We start from the raw sequence: 11,316 nt of genomic DNA on the forward strand, positions 1-11,316 counted from the left end.
TGGCGCGAGCGGGGAGGGGCCGGCGCTGGCGGCGAGGAGGAAACAAAGAGCCGTCAATCACGGACGCGCATCCCGGGGACCCCGGCGGGCGCTCCGCCGCGGCGGGCCGGCCGCAGCCCCGCCAAGCGGAGAGGAGCGGGGCGGGGCGGGGCGGGGCGCGGTGCACCGGGACCGGCCGGCGGCAGGGCCCGGAGCTGCGGGCGACCCCCGGGCACCTCGGCGCTGCCCGCCCCTGCACGGCTCCCGCTCACAGAAATTGAGTGTGGCAGGCGCCGGTTCACCGGGAGGTCAGGCAGTCTGGGGCCGCCTCGCTGGGAGCCGGAGCGGCCCCGGCAGCGCCGGAGCGTCCGGCCCGGGAGAGACGGGGACCGGGAGCCGCGGGGACAGCGCGGGGGACGGGGGGTGGCCGAGGCGGAGCCGCTTTGCCAAGGGTGCCTCGCGGCGGGGTCCCAGCCCCCGGGGCCAGGCGGCGCCCCCCGGGCAGCGGAGCCTCCGGGGGCCGGCCCCGCTCCCCTGGCCGGAGAGGAGCGAGCGGAGCCAGGCCACCTGGAGCCGGCTCAGCGGCATAAATCAGCCTCAGGAACCGGCCCAAGCCTCCGGAGCAAAATAATGAGCTCATCTGAGAAGCTCCTTCACCTCTGCCCCGGGCTGGGAGCGGGAGCCCTGGGGACGCCGCAGGAGCCCCGACGGCGGATCCCGACGGCAGCGGGGCGCGGAGCTGGGGGTGCGCCCAAGCCCCCGGACCGGGGATGCTCAGCCCCGGGGGCCGCCTGCCCTGCGCTCTCAGGCCTCAGCCTCCCGGAGGGCTCCGGCAGGGCTCGGGGCACTCGGCCAGGCTGCAGCTGGAGGCCGCGGGGAGCGGAGCCGCGCAGCCGGGAGGCCGGGGCGGGCCCGGCGGCGGGGCAGCCCCGGCAGCTGGCCCCGCAGCTCCCGCTGAGCGCCGGCCAAGGCGCAGGAGCAGCGCGGCTCCCCGGCCGTGTTTACGGCTGTTTCCCCCGCCTCCATAACAACGGGCCGGGCCGGGCCGAGCGGAGCCGAGCCCCGGGGGCCGCCTCAGCCCCGCTCCGCCCCCCCCCCAGCCGCTCCGGTGCACGCTAGGGCGGCCGTGGCCACACGGCTGCCTCCCCCTGGTCCCCCCCGTCCGGTGCGTGCCCGCTCCCCCCCGTGTTTTGTTTTTTTTTTTTAATTATTATTATTATTTTTTTCCCCATAGCAACGCGCGGAGCGTCCGGTAACGGACCGGTGTGTGTGTGTGGGGGGGGGTGGGCTCCGCTCCGTGGTGCTCGGTACCGGGCTCCGCGCATCCCCGGCCGCGGAGGGGCCCCGGGCGCTGCGGGAACTGCCCCGACGGCGCGGCCCCGGCTGCCGCCGCCGGTAGCGGAGCCTCCGCCGGTGCCGCCGGTCCCGCCCCGCGGTGGTGGCGGGCGGAGCCGCCCCGCCGTGTGGTTCCGGGTCGGGCGGGAAGATGGCGGCGCCCATGGAGCTGTTCTGCTGGGCCGGGGGCTGGGGGCTGCCCTCGGTGGATCCCGACTGCCTGGCCGTGCTGGTGAGCGGCGGCGGGACCGGCGGCGGGGCCGGTGCGTACCTCCGGGTCGGGCCGGGCCGCCCCCTCCCGTCCCGTCCCCTCTCCTCTCTTGCAGACGTACGCGCGGTTCACGGGAGCGCCGCTGAAGGTGCACCGGGTCAGCAGCCCCTGGAGGAGCCCCTCCGGTAAGGGTCCGCACCGAGGCACCAAGCCCCGCTGCACCCCCTGCTCCATTGATGCACTGTCCCATTGTACCCCCTGTCCCATTGCACCCCCCACCCCATTGCACCCCCTTGCCCTGTTGCACCCCCATTGAGTCATCACACAGCCCTGCTCCACTGTACCCCCACTGCACTGCGCCCCCCATGCCACTGCGCCCCCCACTGCACTGCTCCCCCCACCCCATTGCACCCCCCACCCCATTGCACCCCCCACCCCATTGCATCCCCCACCCCACTGTGCCCCCCACCCCATTGCACCCCCCACCCCATTGCACCCCCTCTCCAGTTGCATGCCCCCCATCGCAGAACTGTACCCCAGTGCACGCCCCACGCCCCATTGCACCTCCCTTTGCCCTATTACTTGCCCCCCCCAGCGTGCTCCACCTGTCCCATCACGCAGCTTTCATCCCCTTATCGGCCCCCCTTGCATCATCCTAGCCCCATACCCCCATGCGTGTGCCCTCCCTCCCATCCTGCACACCCCTCGCTCTGCCCTGCGTGCCGTCACCCCAGCGTGGGGGCCCTGCTCCCCCCGCGGACCCCCCCAGCCCCTCATCACCGGTTGCAGGGGGACGCCCTGCAGCCACCCCTCTCCCTGCCCTCAGGGCGCCTGCCTGCGCTGAAGACGCGGGACGAAGGCACCATCTCCAAAACGCAGCAAATCATAACTCACCTCAGGAAGCAGGTAGGGGATGGCGACGGGCACCCCCTGGGTGCTGCAGGGGGCAGGAGCGCTCGCTGGGATGGAGGGAGCTGGAGCTGGAGCAGCAGCAGCGAGGGCATCCCCGGGGATGGGGCCAGGGCGCAGCTCCCTGCTCTGGAGGCAGAATGGTGCAAACCGGTGCGAGCTTTGCCCTGTGGACCCATCTGGCTGTCCCCGTGGTGGTGTTTGTTCTGGGGGCAAGCACAACCCCATCTCAAGCCTCATGTATCTCGGGCAAGGTGGGCGCTGTCCCCTCCGTGCTCTGTGCTCCAGCGTGGCTCTGAGCAGGGAACAGACCTGCAGGGCCCCTGGGACACCCTCAGCTGCCCGCTCCCAGCTCTTCCCTTTGGGCCTGGAAGTCAAGACAAACCTTAACTCTCCTAGCGCTGGGTCTGGACACGGGTGGGTAGCGCTCAGAGGGGGCACAGCACCAGATCCTGCCCGCTCTGCTCCTGGGGTTGGCCGGGTGTCCATCCGGATAACCTCCCAACCTCCCAGCACACAGAGGAGCGAGAGCAAAGAGGGGTACGGAGCAGGGCTGGCCCTGCTGGCCAGTCCCTCTGCTCGCAGGCACTCGCTTTGTCACGGTCCCCTGAGGTTGCAGGATGGCTGCTTCCCTGCCAACTCAGCCCTGTTTCCTTTCCTCCACAGAAATACAATGCAGACTACGACCTCTCAGCCACACAAGGAGCAGACACGCTGGCTTTCGTGTCCCTGCTAGAAGAGAAGCTACTGCCAGTGCTGGTGAGTCTCAGTGTGGCCGCAGGGAACATCTCAGAGGTGCCTGCGTGCGCTGGGCATGGGCTGTCCTTGTGCCACCGCCATCGGCTGTGCTGGCTCTGGCACTCCCCGGGGCATCGGCACGGGTTGTCCTCTGCTGCAGATCCACACGTTCTGGGTGGATGCGAAGAACTACGTGGAGCACACACGGAAATGGTACGCCGAGACCATCCCCTTCCCGCTGAACTTCTTCCTGCCCAACTGCATGCACAAGCAGCACGTGGAGCGGCTGCAGCTCATGTGGGGAGATGGCTACATGGAGGATGAGGAGAAGCTGGAGAAGGAGGTGAGGGGATGTGTGGGAAGGAGGTGCCCAGCTCTGGGTGCCGCGGCTCCTTGGGGATTGCCCGGAGGCACCATGCAAGGCCAAAATCTCAGCCTGGGATCTGGGGTTCCCAGCCTGAGCACCCCCTCCCCGTCGCAGTGACACCGCGACGCTCTGCAGCCCTGGCTCTGTCTTCATTCTCTAGCTGTACCGGGATGCTCGGGAATGCCTGACACTCCTGTCCCAGCGCCTTGGCTCCCAGAAGTTTTTCTTCGGAGACTCGTACGTGGCTACAGGGGGAACGTACTGTGGGGACTGCAAACCCCCTGCACCCAGGCAGGACTGAGCCCCCGTGGCTCACGGGGAAGCCATAGCCCACAAACGTTGCTTTGGGGAGTTGGACAGGCTGGAGGGGATGGAGCGACACGGGCAGGAACGATGCGAGAGCTTGTGGGATTTGCCACCAGCCTCAGCATCGCTTTTCCCCAGCTGCTGGGCATTTGTTGGAGCCAGCAAGGCTGCTCAGAGACAGGACTGTCCTGCATCCCACGCCCCTGCCCTGTCCCCACCACTGGGACTGGGAGCAGGGAGCCCTCCCGGCAACGAGGAGCTGCTTGCTGTCCCCGGGGGCACGGCGGGGTGGCACGGAAGGCTGTGGGTGGCCGCTTCTTGGTGGCTTCGGGTGGGGACGGGGCATGGAGCTGCCCATGACCCAGTGGCGGATCTCTGTGCCCCAGGCCCGCTTCCCTCGACGCCTTTGTCTTCAGCCGCCTGGCGCCGCTCCTGAAAGCGAAGCTGCCCAACGGGAAACTGCAGCAGCACCTGAAGTCCCTGCAGAACCTGTGCAACTACTGCACCTCCATCCTCAGCCTCTACTTCCCCTGGGACGGAGGTGAGATGCACACCCAGCCTCACGCTGCACCTTTGGGGTGCCCTCCTCAAAAAAAAAACTCACGAAACCCAACACTGGTGCCCTGCTGCACCCTGTTTCCCCCCACCCCCCGCTCTGTTCACCCCCAGGTGACCCCCCCTGCCAGCGCCCCGCGGGTTGGGGGTGCCGAGGGTGGCGACGCGGAGGAGGACCCCCACAAGCGGCGCAACCAGCTGCTGTCGGTGCTGGTGGGGCTGGCGGCCATGCTGGGCTACGCCTTCCTGAGCGGCATCGTCTCCATCCAGCGCGGCGCCGTGGGGCCGGCTGGCCGCCAGCCCATCGCCCTGGAGGAGGAAGAGGAGGAGGAGGAGGAGTGAGGAAGAGCGGCCGCTCTCAGAGCTGTGATTATTTACTCGTCCGGCCACTTGAACTGACTGTTTTTACGCCGGTGGCCTCACAGCGTTGCTCCCTGCAGGTGTGCCACGCTGCGTCCCAGCAGAAATTACAGCCCTTGCCCGCCGCACCAATAAACCTCACTTTCTCCACCCACGCTCTCCCATCCTCCCTGCGGCCTCTTGTGCTTGCAGGGCTGGCCACCTTTCCCTTTCCCCCTTCTCCCAGGTGCCCAGGCTGGGGGCACTAACGTGCTGCTCCACGGGTGCTCCAATCCTGTCCCCCTCCCCACCCCCCCCCCCCCCCCCAAATCCTTCCCTTATCCCCAGGAGGTCTGCAGGGTCTACAGCACCGGGAAACGTGGCGAAGAGGGAAAACTGTGGGTTTTCAAGGTCCTGTAGCTGCTCAGCACCTTTGTTTGCATCTGTGGCAGTGCTGGGAGCATCTCCATCCCTCGGCAGTCGTGGGGCTGAGCTCTCTGCCTCTTGCCTTCGCAGCTCCCCTGCCCTCAGGCTGGCCAGGCAGAGCCAGCAGCACGTCCCATGGCACCGGTGTCCCCCTCCTTCTGTGCCACAGAAGGTGGTGCCACCCAGGTGGTGCAGCAGAAAGCAGCGGCGCAGGAGCCCAGGCTGGCAGCAGGACATGTCCCCAGCCTGGCAGGCCACGAGCTCTCCCCTCGCTGCTGGAGGGCCGCCCGCCAGCCCGGCTCACCGCAGCAGCGCGCGTGGGGCGGCGAGCAGCCACTGGGCCTGTGGCTGCAGCAGGAATTCCTCCAAGGATGACAACTCTGTTTGCATTCCTCCACGCCTGCCAGGAATGGGGAGTTCCTTGCAGCTGGCACTGCCAAAAAGCACGTAGTGCGGTGAACGTCGCTCCGCAAGCCCTGCAAGACCCAGGGCTGCTGGGGGGGGGGGGGGGGGGGGGGGGGGGGGGGGGGGGGGGCTCTGTCCCAGCACCGAGCGGAGCTGCCGCTCTCACCGGGGGCTGCCCGGCCTTGGGGCTCGGCACCCGGCCCCTGGGGCAAGTGGGGCCGTCAGCAATGCTGCGGTTTGCCCCAGCTGCCGTCAGTTTACGAGGGTGTAAATGGAAAAGCGGTGTCTGGCCAGGCTCGCACACGCGTGTGCTGGCTGCCAGGCGGCACACAGCCCTCACTTGTTCGGCTGCGTGCTGGGGCTGCCACCCTGGCTCCGGTGCCCTCTGGGGTGGTGGGGGGACGGGGGTGGGTTCTGCACCCTGGGAATACAGCCCCACGGCACACGGGGTCCCGGTGCAAAGGTCCTGCACCGGGCATGGGTTTGCAGGCCGGGGGCCCCCAGGTTTGCACCGTGGCTGGGAGAGGAGGCAGGGTGTGAATGGTTTCCCTCACCCGCGTGGCGGCCGTGGAGCCTCCGGTTCGAGGGGCCCTGCTGGGAGGGGAATGACTCAACGCAGCTCCCCCCGGCCCCGCTCCCCCCATAACGTCACTCGGGAAGTATGCGCCCGACGCTCCAGTTTCCCATTAGCGGAGGGGTTTATGGCTGCTCCAGCAGCAGAAACCGCAGCGAGCAGCCTCCTGCTCCTGCCAGCAGGAGAAACTGGGGCTGCTGACGTCAGGCCGCGCGCCGAATCCCAGCGGCCGAGCCCAGCTGCCACTGTCCCCAGGCCCATGCTGGCTTCGGGTCCTGGCTCTGCCACAAGGACCCTGCCAGTGGGTGGGGAGCGATGTCCCCGAGTTCCCCCCCCAGACACAGCCTTCATGGGGCTGCCTCCCACCGAGGTCACAGCTTGGGGGGGAGTGGTGGGTGCCCAGGGGGTGCCGCGGGTACGCCCGCTTCCACACCTGCCTCCTCACCCAGCTCCAGCACCATGAGGAGGCAGCAAGGGAGGGCAGAGGACACACAGGCAAGGTTGTAGAAAACCTCTTTATTTTATGAAAACATCTAGAAAACAGCAGGTGTCGTGGCCTGTGGATCAATCAGGTCCCCTGGGGTGGTGCAGGGCCACAGGGGACCGCCCCTGAGCCCCCAGGGGGGTGAGGCAGCCCCCCAGCAGCGCTGCTGGCACCGGAACCGCTGCAACCATGCTAGGCCGGCTGCTTCCACAGGAACGTCTGGATGGAGTCGCTGGGAGCTGCGGCCTCAATGAAGCCGACTCTGGGGTCTGAGATCCCAAAGGAGACATCCACGGGGGACCTGGGGGGGATGCGAGGAGGGAAGCAGGTCAGAGGAGGTGGCTGGGCTTTGGGGTCAGGGCGCAGGGCCAAGCCACTCACCGGTTCAGGACCACCAGGACCACAGCGCCGTCGGGGCGCAGGAAAGCCGTGTGCTCCAGGTTGCACCTGCGACACTTCTTGGAGACAGCCAGCCCCACGCGCTGCGAGCCCTCAGGGATGAACTTGCTGCAAGGACAAGCAGGGGCTGAACGCAGCACCCAGGGGTGCTGTTGGGTCCCCTTGCCGGCCACCCCCAGCCCCAACCCACCTGAAGTGCCCCATGTGGTAGAACATAGGCTGCTTGTAGAAGACGTCCTTGCTGCTGTCCACAATGACGGGGCTGTCCACGTAGTTCTTGCTCCAGTTGGGGCCCCCCTGAAGGTCCAGCGCCAGGTTCCAGTCGGTCCAGCCCGTAACATAGTTGTTGAGGTCCTGCAGGAGTGGTCACAGTGCTGAGCGGCATGCTGCCGAGGGGGGCAGCGTGTCCCGCGGGCCCACCCAGCCCTACCGTGAGGATGCTGTGGCTGTACTTGCTCCCGCGGTCCCAGCCACCAAGCACCACCCGGGGCTCCCAGAAGTAGGAGCCAGTGGAGGCCTCCGTAGAGAGGAGGAAGTAATTGGGGAAGAGGTGGTGGGTGATGGAGAGGGTGAGGTCGATGGGCGCCAGGAAGTCCAGGTACCAGTGGATGCCGATGCCGCTGATGTAGCTGGCGGCCACAGGGTCTTTGAGAACCTGGGAGGAGAAAAGAGCGAGGCCCTCAGAGCTGCCATGGGGCAGGGCAGAGCCGCCGTGGGGCAGGGCAGAGCCGCCGTGGGGCCTTACCACTTGAGCCCAGTAGGGCAGCATCACGCGCTGGTCATCCAGGATGATGAGCTGGACATTGCGGTGGGAGCTGTTGGCCAGAGCGGGGCCCAGGTCCTGCGCGATGAAGTCCCGCTGGTGCTCCGGGGAGAAGCCCAGGCACTGGAAGGGGTAGAAGACGATCTCGCCGGCCGTGGGCTCGTTCCCTGCTGTCACGGCCCAGAAGGTCAGGTTGTGCTTGGCATATTCATCCAGGAACCTGGGCACAGGAGCAGCAAGGTGAGTGGCCTCATCACAGCAGTGCCAGCCTGGCTCTGGGGTGCAGCCCCCAGTGCCCTTTGGGGTCCCTCAGCTGCTCACCGGATGAAGTATTTGGCCCAGGCCTTGTGGTACTTGTCCCCCGGGTTTCCCTTCAGCGTCCCTCTCCCTGTCATGGCACCATTCGTCTTCATCCAGACCGGGGACGTCCAGGGGCTGGCATACAGTGACAGGGGGCGCTTGGCTACTGCCTGGGCTGCCTGTAGGATTGGGATCTGGGGACAACACAGAGATGGCAGTGAGTTCTCCCGGGTCCGTGCCAGCTCCAGCACCACAAGTGGAAGGGTGAGCCCTCTCCTTCCCCCTGCCATGGGGAGCCACCTTCTCCAGGCCACCCATCCCACCCAGGACCCAGCCCCAGCACCTCAGGCTTGCCCACCCCATGGCTGCCCCCCATCCACAGGACTCGCCTTCATCCGCGTATCCTCCTCTGTCAGATTGAAGTGCTTCAGCTCAAAGTCACCCTCTGCATCAGCATAGGTGTAGAGACGCACAGAGAAATCGGTGCTGGCCATGGGGACACGCACGAGGTTGTACTCAATGCCTGGGGACGGGGCGGGGTTGATGGGGGGGCCCTGGGAGGCATTCGGGGGTGCAACCCCCCAGTCCCTCAGCTGCTTTCCAAAACCAAGGCCAGGCACCCAGCGCTCTTGCCCTGCCCCGGGCTCACCTTCCTCAGAGAAATAGGAGCGGAGCAGGTGGCTCTGAGTCTCCTTGGACAGGGACTGGATGTTTATGGCAGCCGAGTCTGTGACGGAGCCTCCAAAGCCCTTCACCTTCTGGTAGCGCTGCGCCGTGTCCAGAGTGAGGTGGAAATCTGCGGGGGGTGAGCAGCATCACGGCCACGGCGTGGGGACGGTGCCTCTGTCCCTGGGGATGTGGCACCGCGTCCGCACCCGGGGCAGGTACCTAGGATCTCTGCATTGCGCTGGAAGCTCCCCTCGCTGCGCTCCAGCCGCTTGCCGGCCTTGCTGCTCTCGTACTTGACGTAGGTGCCCGGGGCCGGCAGGACCACGGGGTCCAGCGTGTCACAGTACACGGCACTGCAGGCACACACCAGCGAGCCGTGCCCAAAGTCCTTGGCATTGCAGGGCCGGCCGCCTGCAGCGGGAGGAGAGGGGCAGGCGGAGGTCTGCCGCAGACCTTCCCCTGCCAGGAGGGAGCTCCTCCAGCCCCCAGCTCACCCCTTCTGCCCCACACAGATGCCGGACCCCCCCTTGGGGACACAACCCAGCCACTCACCTGCCACGCGCGGTGCTGCCTGCAGCAGCAGGAGCCAGCCCAGGACGCTGGCACACCCAGGCCACATGGTGCCTCCACTGCCGTGGGACTTGGACAGATGCAGTCAGCGAGCTCTGGGGCTGGGAGCAGGGCAGTGGATGTCAGCAAGCAGCTCCTCTGCCCCGTCCCAGCCCCACACGGGGTCAGAAACCCCAGGCAGTGACAGCTCCTGATCTGAGACAATGGGGTTTGGGAGCCCCAGGACCCACCAGCACCCTGGCCCGGCACTCGCCCTCCCTCTTGCCTCACCGGCAGCATGCTGCTCCCACAGGGCTGTCACCCATGGGTGTCTCCAGCCACACCGAGACCCAGAGCATGCGCACCCCAGCCAGAGGTGCAGCCCCCAGCATGTGCCGCCCTATGCCCGGTGTTCTGGCACTGCCAGCCGCCCACGCTGGCGGCACCCGGCGGGTCGGATCACTCCCGTCCTCGCCTCCCTCCTTCCCTGCTCACGGTGCATGCGTGCCTCCTTCCCCCGTTGTGTGACCCTCAGCCGTGCCATGCCCCTGGCAGGACTGGGGGGCTAGCACATGCTGTGGTGCCACAGGACGGGCTCTGGATGTGTCCCTGGTGCCTCCTGAGCCACGGCCAGGAGCAAACAGCTCTGTGCTTGCACCCCAGAGCGTGGCAGCCAGGGCTTGCCCAGCCAGAGATGTTTGGGGCTGGAGCCCAGAGCATGGGGAGGTCCCACATTTCCCTGTCCTCTGCAGCTGCTCCCACCCTGTCTTGTCCACCCTGCTCTGCTGGGCAAGGAGCATCTCAAAGAAAACATGGGATCAGCCACCTCTGTGCCTCCCTGTGCTGCTGGCACCAGGACAGGGGGAAGCAAATTTCGGGACAGTGCCACCACGAGACCCTGCAGAATGGGGACCGGGGCCAGGAGGGCTCTCGTGCACCCGTCATCTCCTGCCGGCAGTGACTGGCCAACACGGTGCTCACAGCCTCAGCCTGGTCCCAGGTCCTCGGCCAACCCCGTCCCTGCTGTCTGAAAAAAAGCCATTCCAGATCCAGGCTACTCACCTGCTCCCAGAAAACCTTCTCTTGCCGTGTCTCTGCTTGGGAGCAGGGCGGCGAGGCAGCAGGACCTGCTCTCTGGGCTGCAGCTGGGTAGGAGGCGACAGCTTCTGGCTGAGCAGGAAAGGTGAGTCCCAGGCGAGAGGAAGGCTCATGGGATTTGGGTGCGTTTGAAGAGGAGCCCGAGGAGGGTTTTGCAACACCGTGCCAATGAGAGCTTTCAACACTTCCCTGCAGCGTTTGTGAAGTTCTCCCGAAACCTGTCCCAGCATCTGCAGGGCAACCAGGGAGGGGGACAGGACTGCCCACCTGCACCTCTCTGCAGCAGCTCCCCCTTATGCCTTGGTCATTCTGGCCACATCTCCCCATGCAGATACCATCCCTCAGCCCTGACGTGGTTCCCTCCGTGTCTTCTGCGCCGCAGATGCAGGCAGAAAGCGTCTCTAGCAAGTGTTGTGGCTGAGACCCACGGCCCACTCATGGGGAGCACCAGCTGGCTTTCCCCATGTGGCAGCTGTGTGGCCAGGGCTGCAGGGCACCCCAGGACCATCCGAAAGCAGCGGGAGCCATCACACCACCCCTCACCGCCCCTCCTTGGGGGTGATGCCGGGGGCCGCAGGCTCTGCCCCGTGCTCCCCTGACTCGCCCCTGCCATGGGGTTGCATCCCCCGATGCCAGCCCCGGCCACGCGGCAGCGCTGGGTGGAGCGGGCTGCAGCACTTCATCGACCACATCGCGGGCTGCGGAACAAGCCCAGACAGCGCACCTTCTAATTTAGGATCCTTTCTAATTGCCAGCACCTGCCCATCAAGAGAAACAGGATGGGGGCAGCACCTGCCCCATGCCAGCCCCGCTCCCCCCCAGGCTCCCCCCTGCAAGGTCCCCAGGGCAAATCCCACAGCCTGCGCCCCTCACAGCCATGGCACGGCACTGGGGATGGCATGGCCCTCGC

The 11,316-nt window shown here is 67.0% G+C and overlaps 2 protein-coding genes across 2 annotated transcripts; one reads left to right on the forward strand and one right to left on the reverse strand.

Moving 5' to 3' along the window:
- Positions 1 to 1,404: 1,404 nt before the first annotated feature.
- On the forward strand, positions 1,405 to 4,910 carry MTX1 (metaxin 1). Its single transcript, XM_035567448.2, has 8 exons — positions 1,405 to 1,546; positions 1,641 to 1,710; positions 2,352 to 2,431; positions 3,101 to 3,193; positions 3,333 to 3,515; positions 3,700 to 3,776; positions 4,232 to 4,390; positions 4,520 to 4,910. The coding sequence occupies exons 1-8, from the start codon at positions 1,466 to 1,468 to the stop codon at positions 4,740 to 4,742; spliced, it is 966 nt and encodes a 321-aa protein (XP_035423341.1). The 5' UTR covers positions 1,405 to 1,465; the 3' UTR covers positions 4,743 to 4,910.
- A 1,910-nt stretch (positions 4,911 to 6,820) lies between these two features.
- Positions 6,821 to 10,408, reverse strand: LOC118258584 (lysosomal acid glucosylceramidase-like). Its single transcript, XM_035567452.2, has 11 exons — positions 10,371 to 10,408; positions 9,312 to 9,430; positions 8,979 to 9,170; positions 8,740 to 8,886; positions 8,480 to 8,613; positions 8,112 to 8,284; positions 7,773 to 8,010; positions 7,458 to 7,682; positions 7,218 to 7,381; positions 7,010 to 7,135; positions 6,821 to 6,929 (listed from the first exon to the last, which is right to left on the reverse strand). The coding sequence occupies exons 2-11, from the start codon at positions 9,376 to 9,378 to the stop codon at positions 6,821 to 6,823; spliced, it is 1,575 nt and encodes a 524-aa protein (XP_035423345.1). The 5' UTR covers positions 9,379 to 9,430; positions 10,371 to 10,408.
- Between the last annotated feature and the right edge of the window lie 908 nt (positions 10,409 to 11,316).

The sequence above is a fragment of the Cygnus atratus genome, chromosome 28, assembly GCF_013377495.2.
Source record: "Cygnus atratus isolate AKBS03 ecotype Queensland, Australia chromosome 28, CAtr_DNAZoo_HiC_assembly, whole genome shotgun sequence".
Taxonomy (NCBI): domain Eukaryota; kingdom Metazoa; phylum Chordata; class Aves; order Anseriformes; family Anatidae; genus Cygnus; species Cygnus atratus.